General features: G+C 41.8%; 2 protein-coding genes across 3 annotated transcripts in view; both read left to right on the forward strand.

Moving 5' to 3' along the window:
* Positions 1–21,819, forward strand: part of cdh4 (cadherin 4, type 1, R-cadherin (retinal)) — a 241,205-nt gene extending 219,386 nt beyond the window's left edge. The window contains exons 10-17 of one of the 2 annotated variants that reach the window (XM_086291574.1): positions 1,830–2,015; positions 2,356–2,609; positions 6,143–6,294; positions 9,806–10,042; positions 11,075–11,308; positions 11,426–11,565; positions 19,825–19,989; positions 20,489–21,819. In XM_086291574.1, the coding sequence (XP_086147700.1) occupies positions 1,830–2,015; positions 2,356–2,609; positions 6,143–6,294; positions 9,806–10,042; positions 11,075–11,308; positions 11,426–11,565; positions 19,825–19,989; positions 20,489–20,695 (1,575 nt within the window). In that variant the 3' untranslated portion in view covers positions 20,696–21,819. The remainder of the gene's footprint in view (positions 1–1,829; positions 2,016–2,355; positions 2,610–6,142; positions 6,295–9,805; positions 10,043–11,074; positions 11,309–11,425; positions 11,566–19,824; positions 19,990–20,488) is intronic. The other variant, XM_086291575.1, reaches the window with a different exon arrangement.
* LOC147330035 (uncharacterized) lies at positions 12,890–19,828 on the forward strand. Its single transcript, XM_086291576.1, has 6 exons — positions 12,890–13,298; positions 15,384–15,625; positions 15,723–15,834; positions 16,151–16,239; positions 16,352–16,524; positions 16,688–19,828. The coding sequence occupies exons 3-6, from the start codon at positions 15,779–15,781 to the stop codon at positions 16,715–16,717; spliced, it is 348 nt and encodes a 115-aa protein (XP_086147702.1). The 5' UTR covers positions 12,890–13,298; positions 15,384–15,625; positions 15,723–15,778; the 3' UTR covers positions 16,718–19,828.

Below are 21,819 nucleotides of genomic sequence, written 5' to 3' on the forward strand. Positions count from 1 at the left end.
GTTGTAAATTTAGCCCGTCCATCATTACGTTTTCTTCATTGTTTTCCTGACAAGCAAAGGGAGAGCACAAAGAGAAGGACAGGAACCGAATACGTAGTTCAATCCCTGTGATAAACACTACATCGCTGTTTAGCCGTGATATAAAGGATGTCTCATACTGGGTAAGAGCTTAATAAAAGATAGGATTGGCTATTGTTGTTAGAAATAATAGGTTGCTGAGCCATTAGACTTACTTTTATTCTGAGCTAAACGTATTAATGTAAGCATATTAGCCTAAAATCAGAGGATGTAGTGCACAGCTATTGACTATAAATCTTTCATGCAGCCAGAATGCAAACGGTTTGGATAAACTGTGTGATTCATAATTTACACCTGTAGATGTTTCAGTATTCACCTTCATCCCGCTAACTGTCACTCGTAGCCGAAGTGGCCTATCTTGCTTTTAAGCCAAAACAGTCACGGCTTCAAAAGATCAGCCTCTAAGAATAATTCATGTTTAAAAAGAAAGAGCAAATGAAGTTTGTGTGTGAATCCTTATGAAGCCAGAATTAGTTACACCAACAAAAGCCTTTTATTCTATAACTGAAATAAAAGTATCATAACTTCTTTTCCTTGTAACTCAAAAAGAAAAAAATCCTACGGAAACTCTCGAGTCTGTGTCTCTCGTGGCTTATCAATAGGGCCACATTGCATCTCGGAGAGTGGCCATTTAGAATGGGCCATCCTCTATAGTCAGGAGCATTGTGCATGCCTCCAAGGGAGCATATTCCATTTGGCGCTCTGACAGCGTGGCCAAACAAGCTTGGAAGGTTTGTGGTGGCGTTTAGGCTAAAGCCCAGGGTGAAAATAGAGGAGCCCATACACCGGGGACTCAGAGTGCATATTTAATTTGTTTTGTGCTTATCAGCCCAGCAGGGGGAACAGGAGAAGAGGAAGCAAGGAGGGTGGGAGGGAGTGGAAGAGAGGAATCTGTTGGTTTGGATGCTGCTTTAATCCCACGATGATGAAGCCATTAAAATGAACAGCAGCTGGCAGACTCACACCATAAACAAGCTAACGCTTCACAAGAGGAAACACTGATTATCATGTGACATAAGAGCTTTCGCTGCATGTGCGTGTGTGACTACCTTCGTGTGCTCAGTAGCCAGATCAATCCCAGTAGACGGGGAACTGTATCCTATTGCACTGTAAAGTCTTCTTTCGGCTCTGCAGCTGTCACCAAGTTTCCTCCAGAGTTAGTTCAGAGGGGAGTTGTTTCAGATTGCAATATAATGAAGATCATTAGCCAAAGATTATTCCTACTGCTGCTTTAATTACAGTACTTATCTAAGTGCTTATTAAGACCTAGATTTGGTGAATGCACAGAATCTAAATTGAATGGGTAAACACTTAATTGAACAAATCCATTAGTTTAAATAAAGAGTTTCATACGAGCAAGCGTTGGGAGGAATACGGGACTGCATTAACATAATGGAAGATATGATTCTCTATTAACCACATTTAAACAAATATGTCTCCTGGTTTATCTTTTTCTTTTCCCCTATGTTGTCTTTCTAATTCCCCCCCATTTGTTTTGCTTCCACTTTCAGTTCATGTTTTAATGTAATGAGCATTATTGGCTTGACCCTAAAAGCAGTTTGTTTTCATAATAACAATTATGTAAAATGCTAAAAGATTGATGATGGCTCCAGAATGTGCTTAAAATCTCACTAAATCAAGTTATTAACATTCATTAGCTGACTGCTTGAGGAGTATTAGCATAATGTTTCCTCTGCCATCCTCCCCTCCCTCGTGGTTCACGTGCTTCTTTCCTTCCTGGTCCCGCATAGTTTTCCGGGGAGGTTCCAGAGAACAAAGTAAACGTGGTGGTGACCAACCTGACAGTGGTGGACCGGGATCAGCCCCACAGTCCTAACTGGAATGCAGTCTATCGCATTGTCAGCGGAGACCCATCTGGACACTTCACCATCCGCACCAATCCCATCACAAATGAGGGCATGGTGACAGTGGTCAAGGTAAAAAATAAGCCTCCTTTCTCTGCACGCCGCCCTGATTGATGTGCCGAATGTTTGATAATTCTTCAAAACGGAGCCATACAGTCGTTCCCTTTATTATTCAGCTCCGCATCTTGTACCGTTCCACCTGCTGTGAAGTGCCAGATGCTGTGAAGTGCCAGACTGAGGACTATAGTTGCGCATTGTTTTTCGCTTAATTATATGTCATTTCTTAAATTGGTTAAAAATTAGAACTAATTTTGCAATCAGCCACGCTCATTTTCCCCCAATCGCTCATCATTAACTTTTCTGTATCGCTTTCTCCCTTCCGTCTCTCTCCCGTCTCTGTTTTTTTCTGTAGCCCGTGGATTTTGAGATGAATCGTGCCTTCATGCTAACTGTGGTCGTGTCCAACCAGGCCCACTTGGCCAGTGGCATCCAGTCCTCGCTTCAGTCCACAGCAGGTGTAACCATCTCTGTGCAGGATGTGAATGAGCCGCCTGTCTTCCCCGTCAACCCAAAAATGATTCGCTTTGAAGAAGGTGTGCCAGCAGGGACCACTCTTACCGTGTTTGCGGCTCAAGACCCGGACCACTTTATTCACCAGACTGTCAGGTATCGCACTTTAAAGAACATCGCTTTAGCTTAAAATGCTTAAATTATGTCAAATTCTGCACTGATGCCAATATTTAGTACTTGTTTATTTCTTTTGTTTTTATTGCTATTTATTCCCCCGGTTTTTAGCCCGTTACCACATCAACCTATGTATGAAAAAACACCGAAAAATTATTTGTTTAAGAATTTCATTAAACTCCATGCAGGATGTAAGAACTACAAAGTGGGACAAAATGGACTGGTGCTTTTGTATACCCTTTCTACTCACGTTGGGAACTCAGAGTTTTTTACTGTCTCATTCACCCAGTTGGACACACAATGCTTTTACCTACATCTGAGCACTAACACACACACACACACATGCACAAATACACTGCAATGGATGCATCAGGAAGCACCTCAGGATTCCACAGGTGCCCCAAAAAAAGTCCACATGCTGCTAAAATCCAGGATCAAAAACAGGTACTTTTAGGCTGACGCTCTTTCAACTGAGCTATTTTAGCTTGTGCGTCTTATTTGGCTGTAGACGGATGGAAAGTGTCTTGTAAGTTTATAAATCTGTGCTTGTGCATCTAAAACCCAATAAAATGCATTTTCCGACCTAACCACTATGAAGTTGCAAAAACAAACCGAAAAGAAAACTTTTCTATATAGTATATTCAAAGCCAGGGATATAAGCAGATTCAGAATATATGGAGTTGTGTCCAAGTCTTGTACAATAGACTGAGGGAGTACTTGATATTCATGTAAATCTCCAATATTTTGCCTACACTGTGTAGGTGTCTTCTCTGTCACCACTGTTTAATCAGAGCCGATCGCTTTCTTCACAGTTTATGCCTCTTCGGTGACATTCTCAACTGACCCCCCCACCCACATCCCAGTTACCTCCCTGTTGCCAGGCGACTGGTGTGAAGAGGTCATCCTATAATGAGTTGGACACTGTTTGTCTGCCCTGCTTAGATCCCTATCTTCCTCCTCATTGATCCCTCCCTCCATCCTTCCTAACTGGGATGACACACTGCGGGCATCATGCCATCCAGGCATTGACCCTATGTGACAGAAACTCCCACATGCTCACTAAGGTCCGGCAGCACTGTTCCACTCCATCGCCAGCTCCAACGAGAGAGATTGATTTTTCTTAATGTCAGTAAGACGGCCACTTCCACCGAGAAACCCAGTGGAAATGTTACTGAATTGATAGCGAGGGAGGTTGTGGGAGAAGTACACACACACACACACACACACACACACACACATATATATATATTTTTTTTTTTATATATATATATACTGCACAGAAAAGTGAGCAATAGCCACATCTCAGGTTTCCTCTCCTAAAAAGACATGTCATGCAAACCAAGTGGGCTGAGCTGTTCTGCCCTTTGAGAGAAGTAACTCCTCTTTTGCTCCTTTTTTTCTCTCATCCATCCCTCCTTCCCGCTCCGACCGACCCTGTCGCTTTCTTCCCCGTCAGTCTGCGTGTCTGTTATTGATGGGAGCTCAGAGCTTCTGTCTTCTCCAAAGCCGCGTGCCAGCAGACACTCAGCTCACGACAGCCCCGTCTGCACTGCTGATGCTGCTGCTGCCGCCGCTGCTGTTTTATTCCTTTTGGGTGACCTCACTTGAACCCCCTGCACAATATGCACAAAAAAGAAAGAGAAATGCGCAAGAGCAGACACACAGCCACACGCTAAAGTACACAGGAGGAACCGCCAAGTATGACTGAAAGGCCTCTGTGTGAGCAGTGGTTGGGAGAGGAGCCAGATTGTGTGTTTTTTCAAATGTTTCTGAATGTTATGCCTTTTTCTCTCCTCACGGGAGGAAAGAAAAATGAAGATGATGTGAGGCCATGTCTGCTTGCCAGATGATGTTGTTTGATGTGCTTTAACTGGTAGCTAAACGCTAAATTAATGGGAGTGTGTTCTGGTATTTATTTTTGATTTTTAGATATTAGCCCTCACAGCTGAGAATATGTCCTTAAATCTTCACTTATAAATGTCTTAGTTTAAAGCTTGGTTCCAGGTTTAAAGGTGTATTTCATCAATTCATCTTATGCTGTCTAGAAAGTTAGGATCCTAACATTTTCATTCTGCAACAACGTGCATGACGTCTGAGACTAGATCCTCCATGCCTCTTAAATGCAAGCGCCGTGTGAGAGATTTTCTGAGCAAGCTGTTCCATGACAGCAATCCTGATAGCCATGTTTGGGATTTGGAAGATGTAGAGCTGCAAAAAGACTACTGTCAATGCCAGTCACAGATATGGATGGTATAAAAATCAGTTGTCATCTGCAGATGTCTTTCACATAACAAACAGAGGTAATATGACTCTTTCTGCTGCAGCAGCAGTGTGATGTGATCCTTATAAAATTGGGGAAAAGAAACAATCTTAACCGCCTTTTTGTTTAATTGGTATTAAGTAAAGCTATGTTAATACATTAGGGTTAAAGCTTAAGGCGTGATTCTTGTCAGAAGGAAAAAATCCAATGAAGTATAGTAAGATATTTCGCTCTGCCAGCTGGAGGTGACATCTTGTTGGCACAGGAAGGAGATGAGCGTGCCAGGCATCCTGCGCAAATACCATAATGTAACCTACGGGGCAACATCACACCTTGGCTAACACAGCATGACAATTTCTTTGACTAGAAATTCTGTTTATTTTCATTTGCTTGTTTGCTTTTCTCAAGGAAAAAATAAAAAAGCTGTTAAAAAGCATAATGATAATGAGTGCACCTGCCTGTCCTCCTGCTTATCTAATTTATCTGTTTCATATGTGTGCCAGCCCAGAACTGTGTGTATCTTTAGCTGTAGGTGGAGTTAGTTTTGTGGATGCCTGTGAGCCTCTGGCTAACTAGTGTCAGCTCTCAACAGACTTCTTTTAATTAAGCCCCCTTTCACCAACTAAGCTTATTCAGAAAAAAAAAAGCCTCTGATCTCTCTCACCGCCTCTTTTTTTCTTCCTGTGTCTCTCACACCAAATTCCTGTCATTATGCTGACGCGCATACACACACGTGTGCGTGCACACACACATATTCACAGTACCAACTAGCGAGAGTTCTTCTTGTCCGGACTTAACCATTTCTCATTAGACCTGAGGCACTTCCTGCGCTGTGCAGCTGTCACTTTCAGTTTTGTGGACGCTTCAACCCGTGACTCCGATGAGAGCTGCCGTGGCGTTTGTGTGGGTACTAAGAGCTGTGAAGTTGTTAAGAGTGCTGCTTGGCTGTTCCGCATATGGGTTTGGGTTTTCATCGGTCTTCATGCTAATGAGCTGCAGCTATGATTAGCTCGGTGAACATATGTTCCACTCTCCATGTCACTGTAATATTTTAAAGGTCCTTGGCTGGTTTTGCTTACTCGGGTAATGAACATTCAACCTGATAATGGGTACTTTGGATCAACAAAATAAAAGATTCAGAGCCGCTGGCATTCAAGTAACAGTTAGTATAAAAGTCATTATGTGGCTCTTGTATGTGCGTATTTATCTTTGGATTTAATGACATGTCTTTATTTTTCCATCTCTGTGCATGCAGGTACTCTAAGTTATCAGATCCAGCGAACTGGCTGAAGATTAACAGGACCAATGGTCAGATCACCACCATGGCCCTGCTTGACCGGGAGTCCATATATGTCAAGAACAATGTGTACGAGGCAACATTCCTGGCATTCGACAATGGTAAGTCTGGTAAGTCAGGCTGACTGTATCAGTTGTGATGATTTACAGTAGCATGTATGTAACAGTAGGTTGCAGTGGCATGTTTTAACCATCTTTTGCAATCTTATCCACCTCTTTGGTTCACATTCACATATTTCAGTAGCTGTTGGATGAATTCCCATGCAATTTGGCCAGAGAGTTCCTGAATTATAGGCTTAGATTTGGGGTTTTAACTGGAATATTTCAAAGAATTTTAAAAGGACGGAAATGAAATGTCAATATTATCAGGATGAACTGTTAGAGCTTTGGCCATTTCATAGTGTGATTTTTAGTCTTGCTTGTTTCCAGTGATCCCAATATCAAAAAGGTTTTATTATCACGCATCATCAACCCGAACAGGTCACAGCATAATCAAGTAATGTTTTCTCACACAGAGTTCTTCCTTCTTTGGCAGGGATCAGATATTATGACTGGGATTATTAGGATTAGACTTTAAGGTGCATCTGTATTATATTATACTGTGGCTTCCGGGAAGGTGTTTCTATTGACAAAACAGTTTAGGGTGATTGCAGAGTCTTAGCAGTGGCTTGCATAAAGCAGCTCTCAAATCAAGTCAAGTCGATTTTATTTGCATAGCCCAATATCACAGATTTGCCTCAGGACGCCCTCTGCTATTACACCGTGGATATGGTTAAGAAAAAGCAATCTAAATTAAACTTTGATAGGGAAAAAATAAACAAATGGTGAGCACAGAATAGTGCATGGTACACAGTGAATTCTGAACATGTTGGGATGCTCTGTAAAATTGAAATAAAATCAGAATGCAGGGATTTGCAAATCTTATAAACCCATATTTTTTCATTGTAGCACATAAAAAGGATATCAGATTACTGCTGCATTAAAAATATTAACTCACCTTGAATTCAAAAACTTGCGACAGAGGATCAAAAGGCTGAATAAGTAGATGGTAGTAAGAGAAACAGATGGAGTAATGTTCTTCAGCTAATCAGGTTAACTGGCAACAGGTCAGTAACATGACTGAGGTTCGCCAATCTGCAAATTCTGGAACAGTTTCACAATAATGTTTCACAGTGTAAAATCCAAGACTTTGAATATCTCATCATTTACAATACATGCATGTAATATCATCAAGAGTCTGAGAATTTAGAGAAATCTCTGTGTGCAAATATCAGTATTGGATGTCAGTAATCTTTAGGTTGAATTTGAGATTTGTTACAACTGTGCAATTTTCCTAGCAAAATATGAAGAAACGAGGTTTGGCTCAAGATCTTTGCACCGTCATGTAGATGTGCATAGGGCATGGGGTGACGGGTGATTAAAAATGAGCAAACATCAAATGAAAGCTCCATGTAAACAAGCAAACTGTTGTGAATTTGCAGCACTGAAAATCATTAGAAGGAAGCTGTAAGGGTTAAATATGCCATATACGTGATACTTTCCAACCAGACGCTGTATGTAGTGCAGATAAATTGTGAATGATTCATACACTGCACTGTATAAAGTATCTAAAGCCGCAGTGACCTTCATGCTCATGTCTCTTATAGAAAAAAGGATCTGTCAGGGAAGGTTCTGTGTATCTGTTTCTGCTGCTGCAACAATGTATGAAGACAAAGAACTGAACCACTACAAATAGAGATGCTTGCCCTGGGTGTAAGTAGGAGGGACCCAGGTGTTTTTACTCTAGTGAGAAATGAGGGATTGGTTGCCCTGAAGCACACCAGCTTAAGCTCAAAGTGTTGACTGCCTACCGATTCTAGAGTCCAGTGTCAACAAGGGGATATATTCCACTTTGATTGAAATTCTCTTTACTTATTCTCCTCAAGCGAAGCGTAAGAAGCAACAAAGCACCCAGCCAATCATAACAGACAAGACGGTCGATAAGCCTTGGGGCCCGGAGCAACAGACCTTTACATAGTTGATGCACCAAGTTACTGTCTGACAGTGGAAAAAAAGTTAAAATACAGCACTGATGAACTGCTGGGGTAAACTCTTTCTATGCAGCACTGCTTTAGTCATTTAGTTCAGTTCGCTGAAAGTCTGAGAAGGAAGCTGTCGATTGAATACCAAGGCCACAACAAATTACTGTTTGTTTAACAGAGCGTCGCATGTGGTTCCTTCATCTGTAGTTTGGGGGTTGCACTGCTATGGAGAATTGCATTACTAAATTACATTCATTGGCCTCTTCATTAGGTACACCATGCTAGTAGCCAGTTGGAACTTCTTTTGCCGACACAACCGTTTTAATCTATTTAGCATCCATGATGTAAAGTCCCCGTTCCATCAGATTCCATAGGGGAACTGTTGGACTGAGGTCTGGTGACTGTGGAGGCCATTTGAGTACAATGACCTTCTGCTGCTGTAGCCCATCTGCTTCCAGGTTCAACGTGGTGTTCTGCATGCCTTGGTTGTGATTAGGCTTTTTCAGCCCATTCTCTGTAAACCCTAGAAATGGTTGTGCAGTATAATCCCAGGAGATCAGCACGTTCTGAAACTCTCAACCCAGCCTGCTTAAATTACCTTTCCTCCTCATTCTGATGCTTCAGCAGGCCGTCTTGACCATGTCCACATGTCCAAACGCAATGCTGCCCTGTGTAAGCATCGTTTTTAATCTGTTGCCACAGTTGCCGTACATACAGTCTGAGAGTTAACACCGTGCACATTAGAGTTCAACCTCATTACACACATTTTCACTCTTTTGAAGTTGCTCTAGCTTGAGACGGACCGCAGCACAACTTCAAAATCAATCTGACTTTTTGACAGCAAGCAGTACACTTGGAAAAACAATGAGGTGCTCGTTCCCAGCACCATGTTGTACAAAATCAAGTGAAACAGTGGCAAAAAAAATAAAGTATATTTCTAAGTCAGGAAGACAGCAGTACTGTAATCAAACCACATTGAAGGTTTTGGGTTTTTTTTGCTGTTAACAATGCAATAAACATCAAAAACATTTCTTCTAACCTTATTCCGTTCTGTTCTGGTCTGGCAAGCAGAAGAAGTTATTATGAGCTTGTACTTCTGGATGCAGTGAAGGGGTTAGCATTTGAGTTGTTTCCCAGTAGGCTTTCCAGAGTGCAGATAACAGCAATCTTTATGTGAGCGCTTTCCCCACCAATGTGAGTCTCGCCTCGGCTTTTCTCTGAAATACAAGGACTAAAACATTTATATGTCCTTTCATTTGCTGTTTGGCGTTCGGTGCTCCACTACAGATGTATACAGCATTGTCCCTCCACGTTCACCCACTTGTAAACAAAACGTCTTGTTTTTTTCCTTCTGTTGTTTCTTTGGCGCCCATCTCATTTTCTCAGTTCCACACCTGAATCAGCTCGAAAAATGAGGCAAAAATGGAACGAATGTTTTGCCGTCTTCTGCAGCGTTCTCGTCAAACTGCCTTTTTTGGGGGGCTTTGTTCTCTTTCTCCAATCATTTCATCTTCACTGCTCTGCCTCACTACTATGTTGTTATCTCACCATCTCCTCCTTTGATCTCTCTGTCTTCTCTCTTTCTTCTTGCCTCCCCTCAGGTTCGCCCCAAGCCAGCGGGACAGGAACCCTCCAGATCTACTTGATCGACGTAAACGACAACGCGCCCGTGCTGATACCCCGGGAGGCACAAATGTGCGAACGAGCACGCCCCAACTCTAGGATCAACATCACAGCTTCCGATGCTGATGCCGACCCCAACATAGGGCCGTTTGTCTTCGAGCTGCCTTCTTTTCCTGCAAGCGTTCGACGAAACTGGACCATTTCCAGGCTGAGCGGTATTAGTCATTATACACTGTGTTTAATAAAGTTTGGTCTCGCGAACTGGACCCTTGTGAGGTTCATTTTTAAGTGCTGTGGGGAAATGACACATCATCATTCTGAATGAAACCATAAACCTCTCAGCAGAATAACTGGCAGCATTAATCGGGGGGATCGCTATCAGCTATGAGAGAAGTCCAAGTTTAACAAAATGTCTCACGAAGCTCACAGTGAGAGATGCGGGTGCCATCCGCTGTTGACGTACGATCTATTGTTTGTGACAAATGAGATCCATTCATCTCTCTGTCCCCCGAGCATCCAATCTGTCACCTAATCCACCCAGATGGATGTATCACAGCAGTTGTCTTGAGGACAAATCTGATCACATACCTGGATTCTTTCCCCGCTGAGGCTCTCGTCTTAGCTTGACTGAGTGATAAATGCTGTAGGTTATACAGCTGTACATTTCAGTTTTATGTACAGTCATGTGGAAAAGAAAGCTTTCACAGGATTTGTTGCACTCCTGTGAAAAAAACATAGATGTTTCAGTACTTTGTAGCATCGCCTTTAGCAAAAATACCTTAAAGTAATCGTTTTCTGTATGACTTTATTAGTCTCAGTCATCAAGGAGGAACTGTGGCCCAGTGTACTTTACATCGTTGGTTCAGTTCATTGAGGTTTGGGGGAATTTATTTAGCTCTCCTAAGATTCCATATTCAGGTTGAAGGTGGACTTTGGCCCATTGCAGCAGCCTAAAATACTTTGGTATACAGAGGCATTCATGGTTGATTCAGTGGCTTCAAGGTGCCCAGGCTGCAGAACAGCACAAATCATCACCCCACCACCACCGTGCTTGAGAGTACGACAGCATTAGGTGTTTGTGCTGCACTGTGCATTATGGTCAAATATCTCCAGTCATGTAGTTTATTCAGTTTATTAAACCTAAGTTGTGCTGCCATGTTCTCCTAAGAACCCTTCCAAACAATCCACACTTGTTTATTTTTAATTATACTGTTATTACATTTGACATGCTAACTCTTGCTCTGCAGGTGACTATGCTCAGCTGCGGCTTAGGATTCCCTACCTGGAAGCAAGTGTGTACGAGATTCCCATAATTGTGTCAGACTCGGGAAACCCTCCACTGTCCAACCGCTCTGTAATCAGGGTCAAAGTGTGTCCGTGTGATGATAATGGGGACTGTAGTGCCACGGGAGCCGTGGCAGCTGCTGGCCTTGGCACTGGGGCCATCATTGCCATACTCATCTGCATCATCATACTACTCAGTGAGTACAACAAATACTGTCTGATCTTTGAGAGCTGCATGGTTTTAACAAAAATCAACGTTAATTATTGGCAAACAGTTGCTGTTCTTCGTTTTAAAATAATCTTTTTTATTGTAGGCATGGTTCTGCTGTTTGTGGTGTGGATGAAGCGCAGGGAAAAGGAGCGGCAAGCGAAGCCCCTGCTGATTGACCCTGAGGATGACGTCAGGGACAACATCCTCAAGTATGATGAAGAGGGAGGAGGAGAGGAGGACCAGGTACTGTGAAACATGAATTTTCAGCTTTTTGTTTAGTGATGGTGTTTACTGACTTAAAATCCTCTGAAATGTATTGTTATATTATCTGACTTTACACATGGGAAATTTCTTTGGTCTCTACAGTGCATTGACAAGTAACAAGTGAAACAAGCTCTAGACCTGTTCATGCATGTGCAGAAGCCCTTAGACATTACACTAAGGAGGTGCATATGTCCACTGCAGTCAGATCAGACATTAAACAGTGTTTAACCTGCCAGCTCCACAGTACAAAGACTGTGTGATGTCCAGTTGCATCTGTTTGAGAACAGCGTAGATAATTGTCCAGTGGATTCACAGCAACTGAGTGTACATCCTGTGTCCTGCCTTATTGATTAAATCATTAATAGCGTTGTCTAGCAAATGTCAGAAAACAGGGAAAGGCAGTCACAATTACAACACACAGCTGAATATTTACCACAGATTCAGAATATTCATGTTATTTCAGCATGACTGGGCAATAAAATATTCTGTGAAATCATGCATTCATGCATAAGAAAGATAAGCATTCATACTTGAGGTTAAACCCTGCAAACATTTGGCATTTTTTCCAGTAAAACATTTGCAAGAATAATTAAGTTGTGGTTTTCATGAAAATATAAGTAATAATATTTACAATCAGAAGTTTAGGGTCTCTATGTTGCTGTTCTATTTCGCCACCCAACATTCACCTCTCTTCAAAGAGAGCAAAATGAAACCTAGAAACCAAATACTTCAGCAGGGTTAGACAAATAAACGGACACAACAACAGGCAACAACAGTGATCCAAAAAAAACAAAAAGTCAAAATTAAATAGAAATTAAAAACTCATCAGAAAATACAAAACTATACTAACTCTGCACTAAGCTGTGGCGGACACCAGTGTGCCGAGCCAGAAACATGCAGGAAGAAGGAACATGCCTCCACCAATGCCCGAGGCCCCACCGAGACCCAGCAGATGCCAGATAGCCCATCCCAGTCCCACTCAGGCAGCACGGACAGCCAGGAGGAGGAGTCCACAGCTCTTCAGGAGCTGGGAGACAGCAAATAGACCAAAAGCCCAGGAATGACACCAGCCGGCACAGTGAGGGTGCCAGGGCACACACAGGAAAGCCTAACCACACAGAGCGCCTACCCAACCACCCACACCTACAACCCCTCCACTCCTCGACAGAGCAGAACACTGCCATGAAGCTCCTGGCACACAATCTTTGAGCTGACTATAATGACAAGGAAGTTAATGACACAGCAGAGCATTTTTTAAGTACTTTATAGTACTTAAAAAATGCTCTGCTATCTGCAGATAGCAAGGAGACATTGAACAGATGTTGATTTTCCATCTGAACCATCAGAATCGTCAGGATTGAAATGTCAACACAAAACCAATGTTGAAACAACATTGAAATACTGATGAAACCTGACACTGACATTGAAATAACATTGATTCACTGTTGTTCTGTCATCGTTGATTGTTGATCTATTTATAGTTGACAAGGTGACAACAATCACGTTGAAAAACCATCGATTTATGGTTGAGCGGGAAATTAAAGCTGCTACCACTTGGACTATTCCGCAGCACCCCTATCACATTGGTACATCCCTCCAGGTAACCATTGTCTTGTACAGTAGAGCGGGACATTAGATTTACTCTCAGCGGAATTGACCGGAGAAGGTATCAGTTCATGCACTGCACTGGCCTGCACCACGATTAGTATAAGGTAAGAATGAATGACTTTTGTTCTATTCGTTATTTCCACGGTTGCATTTGAATAACAGTAAAAAAAAAAAAAAAAACTTGTTAATGTAAAGTTTCGGATAAAATGTGGGAGCCCGAAATTGTGTCTACTTTCATCTTACAATCCGGCAACAAATAAATTGCACTGCAAACAAAGTCTATCAACAAAGAAAACATTTTCGTTTCATACTTTTCCGTTATATTCCCTTACAAAGCTAGCTTTAACGCTTCGAGGGTTCCTTTGTTCTTGCTTCGCCTCGGCGCTTGACCCAGACTTTCACTCTGTAGTTGCTTTTTAGCATAGTACTACAAAAAATTGTAAATCTGTGATATATGATTGATAAACGTAAAGGTAACTGTATAAATGTGTTCAATGACTTTGTTACTTTTAATGATTGGTGAGCACCCGCTTCGATTCGCACTCAATTCAAACTTTACGCTGCACGCTCACCTAACTTGCGTTTGCACCTTTTGTCCACACGTAAACTGCGTTTAGCATGTGTGGACGAGGAAGACGGAGAAAATGCAGCGTCAAAGGTGTGCGCCTATTTTGACGCCACACTGTGCGCCAAGTTTTTGTCTCGGTGCCATGAATAGTTGGGTTGCGGTCACGTGGTTCTGATGACGTGCGGAGGCAGCGCGATTTTTGAGTGGAGGGCGGAAGTAAACATGGAGGACACTGTGGAGAGTCAGGAGAGCAGCTATTGTGCAACTTTAGACCCCGTTTCTCGGGAGAGATATAAACAGATAGTTAAAAAATATATCGGACGTGATCCGTATTCTTTGAAAATGTCCGAATACACCACAGAAGTAAAGGATTTGCCTACTATCGAGGCTGTGGATATCACCAACTACTTGGTCCTCCAGACTTCTTACTACACTAGGCAGCAAATGAAAGCTTTCAAGAGTCTGGAGGCGTACAATTTTTTTGTCAGCGGGTGGGTCCACAACCTTGGAACAAAACGTCTCCGTGATGGATACAGTTTGGTGTTTGCAATGGTGAGTGTTTGTTCTTATATTGCTTTATCTTAAACACGCTAACAGTTAGCGGTAGCGGCTTTAACGTCAACAAACATGCCACATCCTTAGGACTTCGTTAGAGTGACAGTTGTTTGTTTCAAGGTAAACCATTCTCAGCGGTCTAACGAGACACCTCTGAAGACTTGGGTAATTGCAAAGGAGGATGGAGAAGTGATTGCAGCTCATTGCAATTGTATGGCAGGGTTAGTAGCCTGTTCTCCACTGTCACTAGGCTCAAATCCGGGCTCTCAGCCGTCTGTTGCATATCCAAAATCGCCTCTGCACATCGATGCTGTTCTGCCTTAAGCTTCATTCTTTTCTCTCGTTTGAGAACTGATTCCGATCTGGGTTTTCGTTCGTAGCCGAGATTGACCGTCGGAGCCCAGTCCTCCGACTCTTCGTCATCCAAAGCACTTGGGCAGCCTATAGTCCCAATCAAGTCAATATTAGACTACTAACTTAAAAGCACTAAGTAAACGAGAATTTAACGACAACCTAATGCTAATAAGTTCGTTTGCAAACATAACATTACCTCTGACGAAGTGGTCGCTGCAGACACGGGCATTGGCAGACTCTGCTCCTCCCGACTGTAAACGTAAATTTAAAATCCATTTTTTCCTACGTTTTTCGGTTAGAATTTTCCATTTTTCTCCTCTTCGTTGGGCTATTTTTGGTACCCTAAAATACCGTTTATCAGTTTCTCTGGTCGACCTACTGGAGCATCCGTAAACACAACAGGACATAGGCATTTTGCGTACTGTCTGTCTGTGATTTTGCGCTTATCTTTTTCACTTCCGACCGCCAGTCAAATTTCGCGCTTTACGTCGACGTCACGTCTACGTCAAATGAAACCTAGCTATTCCTACAATGGCAGACTTAGACAAAATACTGTTAATTTTATTATCTTCAGTGTTTAAATGCTTACATATACGGGTTTGCTTGTAATTGTTGCCTATATACATTTTAAGCTATTATTTATTATTTAGTTCAATCAATAGATCCAAGTTTTGTAGTGACTATGAAATTATCTGTTTCCTGTTTATCCTAGACAGGGCAAAAAAGGACTCCAAATTTTAAAAAAAAAGATAAAAATGAAAGACTGGTGCATTGTGCAGTTTAGCACTGGTGGTACAGAAATAGTCCCTAGATCATGGATAAATGGGGAGAAATTGTCATGGCCTCCATATCCTCCGTGAGACACATTCAGGATCCACGACGCAGTAAAGAGGAGAGTTCATCCTGGTGCAACATGGCTCACCTATGCACCAGTCCGACTTCTAATAAGCCATGGTGGGTATCATCTGGATTGGTATTGTATAAATGTAACAATAACAAGTTTTTCGTGTCCTAATTTATGTCTGGCCATACATTGTGTTTGTACTTCCAGACACATTTCACGAAGCAGAACGCAGTCTTCAGAAATATCTAAGTGAACACTGTGATATGTCTGACCTTCAGTCCGAAGCTGAAACTCAGACCAGTCATAAAAGAAAGCACAAGTAAAACTTTTTTTTATTTCACAAACATATCTTTGATTGCTAAGAATTTATGATCTTGTCTTTTATACATATCTGTGGTGCTTGCATACTGCAATATCACCACATAATATAGTCCAAAAAGTGGAAGCTTGTAAACTTTTTATAAATGCAAAGCCGTGTACACTTGTGCACTTCAAAAATTCCTTGTATACTGTACCTTCTTGCACATCTCCGTTTCCTGTGTGTGTTGTTATAAATCAAACTGTAACTTTAGGAAAAAATATTCCAAAAGCACATTTGTAATTACTTATGACCATTTTCAACTTTTTTTCTTTAGACCAAATCCCCTGTACACATATAGTGACTCAGAGGATGAGCAGCCCACAAAAAAATGGTTTCCCCAGGCCCCTCGAGTGAAAATACCAGGTAATAAAATACTGTCTAGTGTCTTTGTACATATCTGTGTGTGACACAAGGAAACTTTTGATAAGTTGTCTGTATTCTTAAATACTTAAAAAAAATTATCTTTTTCTGTCAGACCTGACGAGAGCTGTTAACGAACTCCGTGAGGAGGTCAGAGCCATCCGCAATACCGGCTGCAATGAATCGGTAGATGCTGGGGTACTGCCTCTGGATTTGCCCTTGCACAACATTGAGGAGCTAAACAATGCAGAGGCAGCTCTTCAATCACAAGAGGCAAATAAGGCAATGGTAAGTATATAAAGGTTATGTACACTTTGTAACTATAAAGTGTAATAGCTGTCAGATGTGATTTAAATACATAACAACGGCCTGTTGATTAAACACACAAGCACTTGCATACACATTTAAGACATGAGACACGCTAATTCCATCTCTTAAAATGTGTCTATAGGTGAGACGCTTTGCCTTGATTGGAGCCTGACGCAGCAGTTAGGGGCAAACTCTATGTCTGAGTTTGTCTTTGCACAAGCAGTGCAGAAATGGCTCCGATACGCCCCCGATCGTTTGGGTAGTGCAGGACGCACATCATGCAAAAAATTACAAACTTCTGTGAATCATGTAAACGTAAATAGGAAACTGTCTTTTAATAAAGTATTTAGCAAACGAAACATGCCTATTGACCTTTTTTTGTTTATTTTTTTTCTCTGTTACATCACATGCAATGCTTTCTTATTTTAGGATATTAATATTGACATGATACATTGTGAGACATTTGGGGTTTTTTTTATAAAGGGTGTCCAATTTAAGGAATAAGTACAATTATGTGTTTAGGTGGTTGAAGTATTGATGGAAACATGCAGTAGTTTAGTATTGGTTAAAATACCTATAAAGAAAGGTAGATTTCCAGTCATGATTTAACTGTTGTTTTAATAAAAAGCAACTGTGCGAAAGAGGTGGAAAATCAACACCATAGCTCAACAGTGTTTCAATTTCAGAATCTGACATTGTTTCAATGTCAGCAGTATTAGAAAATATAACGTTGAATCAACGTCAGGTTTCAACATTGATTCAACATCAAAACCTGACGTTGTTTCAACGTTAAAAAAGGGTGCAAGAGTGACGTTAGGTCAACGTCACACTTCAACGTTGATTCAATGACACAGCCTGATATTGACTCAACATTGTTTCAATGTTTCCTTGCTATCTATATGCACCTCTGCATTCGATGTCATTGCCCTGTAACTCACATGGTCACTGTCTCTTTGCTGTGGTTCCTAAACACTTCCACTTTGCAATAACACTATTTACAGTTAATGATGAAATATCTGAGAGGGAAGAAGTTTTACAAATCGACTTGTTGTACTACGGCTCAAAATCTCATATCCCAATGTAAGAATTCTATCGTCCTGATAACGATATAAATCACAAAATGTAACATTTTCTGTAAATTCTGTGAATCTCGGGCAGCTCGACTGCACGTCATGTAGCTGGAGTCGAGTGTTTTAACCGATGCATGAAACGATACATTTTTAGACATAAATTGTAACGGCCGCCGTTTTCTTTGTGAGTATTTATTACACGGCGTGCTGCGGGGAAAAGCCTGTTCTAATGTTTGAGTCTAAAGTTTATTTTTTAGCACCTGGCGGCTCTTTTCTACTTCTCATCCGTAAATAATCTGCTCTTTCACGTGATTCAGTTTATTTTGAAAGGTCTCAACAGGATCTTGAGCTTTATTGTGAAAGGTTTATGTGGAACATAAACAAGCGGACACGCGAAGGTGTTACCGTCGCTGTTGCTAACGACAACGCATAAAAACAGGCGCTTGTCCGTCTGTAGTGTGGTTATATTACATATAAGAGAAAGAGAGCACTTTAAGAAATTAATACAGCCACTACAGTGACCATCAAAACGATGAAAAAATATTGCCGTAAACAGTTTATTTTGCAACACCTCGAAACAAACGATAGCGTAAAATGAAACGATAGATATATATCCGATATATATCATTATATCAAACAGCCCTATGTTGTACCGTACTCGAGTTCATTGAGATCTTTAGCACATGATGTAACCTTATTAGTAATTCAGCCTCTGACAACATCAAGTAGATTGCAACATGCAAAAGCCACTGACTAATATGTGCTGAGGAAAAATAAAAATATTGTTGATGCGCTTTTTTTTTTTTAGCACAACTTTAGCATTTCCTGACAAAAACTGAAAGCAAGACTTCTTTGCTTTTTTAAGGTCTTCAAGTGGGTCATTCTTTGATCTAAAAGAAAAATCAATAAAGTCAGAGGCCGCAGAAGATTAGCTAGCACAACAGTAAAATTAGAGGATAAGAGGATAAACTTTATGGAGAATAAATACACTTTTCCAAATGTGAGTCACGCTTTCAGTCTGTCCTTCCACTTATGACACTCTTTTCTTTTTGCCCATAAACACCTACTCCACACCATTATCTCAGATCAGATTTTCATTTTTTAATTAAAAAAATCTTTCGACAATGAAGCCTTTGATTAATTCATAAATATATTATGAAGTATGCCTTTTTTAACATGCTTTTTTACTAAGCTCAGCTATCTTGTCCCACACCTGTGTGAGACTTCTGAAGGCAACACAGGGAGCTTATCAGCCAGTCATATTCATATTTATAGCTCTGAATTACTTATTTCTTAACAAAAAACTTGAAAATGTCAGAGCTGTAAACGTATTTGTAATAATCACAGGACATTCATCGGCTGTGCGTCATTTAGTTTTCCAGTTCATCATCAATGAAATGAGCATAAACTGGAACTACAAGTTTACAGTGTGCTCAGATTACTAAGCACATGAATTCAGCAAAGGGAGTTATTGTGTTTCTCATAAAGCCAAAGGAACAGATATTACCTACATTATCAACTACATGATGAGGGAGCGGACGACACACTGGGGAACACGCTTTAACAAAGAAATGTGATAGTAGCACATAAAGCAGTATACAGTATATCGCCATGAATAGCTCTAGGGGGCTACATCTATGAATAGTTGCTAGCGTTAATGCTACTTGTTCCATTTAAGCAGATTTTGGACAGAATCTGTGTGTGCTGTTCTGCTGTTCTCGTTGACAATGGAAGTTCACAGCTGGATCCAAAAAAAGAAACGGAAACAGCTCCGGGGAAAATGCTCACATTCAAAAGTCACTCTCTGATGGGCGTCTGACGCCATACCGCATCATTTCTGATCAGTGTGAAGCATGTACTGGCTCTTAAAACAGTACAGTATGACATTCAATATGCAGTAAAAGTACAGAATTACTTTGGAGTCTGGATTTGCACAGCTTGAGTCTGCCGAGCTGCAGGTTTAGAAAAGAGCTTAAACATTAGAAAGCCCAGTAGCACAGTTTCACAGCGGATCAGCTCTCACTGATGTAAAATGAGTGTACATCAAAGTCTTGGCAAAGAGACCTGCCCAACAACTACATTCCAAGTTGTACAATGAGCCTGTTCCCAATAAAAAATGTGCAGTATTACATGAGCTTGCAGTTAGAAAGCAGGTTATTATGATGATTATTCTAATCCTCACCCGTTTTCCCCCGTGGATTTTATGCAGGACTACGACTTGAGCCAGCTGCAGCAGCCGGAGTCTCTGGACCACATCATCAACAAGCCGACAGGGGTGCGCAGGGTGGATGAGAGGCCTGTGATTGCTGAGTCGCAGTACCCTGTCAGACCCAGTTTGCCCCACCCTGGAGACATAGGCGACTTCATAAATGATGTATGTCCAAGTTTAAAAACCTTTTTTCTGAAGCTCTGGTGTCGTGTTCTCATAGCCGCCTGTGTTTATTTTGGAATTAACAATGCCTCGTTGATGTGTTATAAAAGGGTTTACACATCAGTGGTTTTGAAGTTTGAACCATAATCTTTTTAATGGCCAACAATAGTTCATTACATATTATTGGTTTACATGTGTACTTGATTGTACTGGCATCGTCAGGGGCACCGCCAAACGTGCTTGCTCTCAGTGTATAGCATTCAGGCTGTGATGCAACATTAAAGTGTTCATGGGCGAATGAGCCAGATGAGATTTTATTTTTCATTTTATTGCACCTTTTACGGTCTAGCACACTTAACCTGTTGCTATGTGAAAAACGAGCTCCTCCATTATATTTCTGATGAGCAGCAGTTATTGGCCTAAGCCCAGTTTTACTAATTGAGCAGATAAAGAGGAGGTGCTCAGAGTGGGAGTTCAGCCTTTCTTGTCTTTGTGCCTCCAGGGTCTGAGGGCAGCAGACAACGACCCCACCGCTCCTCCCTACGACTCCCTGCTGGTGTTTGACTACGAGGGCAGTGGTTCCACCGCTGGTTCTGTCAGCTCGCTCAACTCCACCAGCTCAGGGGACCAGGACTACGACTACCTCAACGACTGGGGCCCCCGCTTTAAGAAGCTAGCTGACCTCTACGGAGGAGGGGACGATGACTGAGAGCGGCGCCGCGGGGCTGGGTGGGGTTGCAGATGGGAGAGGCGGGACCGGCTGGATGGACGTTGCTGTAAAAGCAGCAAGGAGTGGCCAACTACACGACGCAGGCTCCGTGTGAGGAATGGACCCATACATGGGCTGCATCCGTTTGCTCACAGCAACCAGGCCCGCAAACATGAATTCCGCTGCAACGCAACTGTATTCTGGCTTTATATATAAAAACTTTTTTTTTTGTTGTGGCAAATTTGTAGTGTGATGTTTCGTTTTTCATTTTAATTTTCTTTTGTTTATCTCTCACTGCGCTGGATCCGGATGTCCCAAGGCGGTCATGAGAGACAGGAGCAGTGAATTTGTGCTTGGATTCATTGTTAAAAAGAAACAATGTCCCTCGCTTTAGTTTCACGCTGAAGAGTATGTTTTTGGGGAAGACGCTCTCTGACTCTCTCTTTAACTCTGTCAACTTGAATTTCCTTAGAACAGAAGCACTGTCATTTTATAAAGTGCCTTTTGTGGTGTGTTTTTTGTATCAGACTCCTGCTATCTCAGGATCGGTTGCCGTTCGTGCAGTACAGTGGAGACACTTCCCCCATTTCCCGTCGACCACCCCCCAACCCCACCCCAAACCTGCGCTCCTCAAACCGGCCCTGCCTGTCAATCTCCTCTCCTTTTTCACAGTGGTGCACATGAAACAACCCCAGCCGCCAGTCCCAGGAGGGAAGGACACAGCCAGGGCATACCATCGGATATTGTAACCCAACAAATTATGGCCTGAAGGAACCCACTAAGAGTCGCTAGAGGGAAGAGCACCCTCTTTTCCAAAGGTCTCCGCTGAAGTCCAACTTTCACATTGTCAACACAACTGCAGCGCCCGACGCTGACTTTGTGTGAGACCATTTTTAAACATGTGGGGGGGTTTCTAATTTAGTGGAGAATGCCTGCCTTTCCTCTGTGGACACACAAGTTTCAGAGCCTATATGTTGAGACACTTGCCTGCCCTGTATGGTTTTGTGTTGCTTTCTCCACAGTGTAAAGCTTACGTAGGCATGATCTGATTAATCAGTGTAAGAACAAGAAACTTGAAATGACTTGGAACAAAGGTGTCTGAGGAAGATTGTTGGTTTGTTTTG

This window comes from Aulonocara sp. 'chitande type north' Nkhata Bay, linkage group LG5 (genome assembly GCF_057382095.1).
Source record: "Aulonocara sp. 'chitande type north' Nkhata Bay isolate Kocher_YH1m ecotype deep benthic linkage group LG5, A_spYH_male_GT1.1, whole genome shotgun sequence".
In the NCBI taxonomy this organism is placed as follows: domain Eukaryota; kingdom Metazoa; phylum Chordata; class Actinopteri; order Cichliformes; family Cichlidae; genus Aulonocara; species Aulonocara sp. 'chitande type north' Nkhata Bay.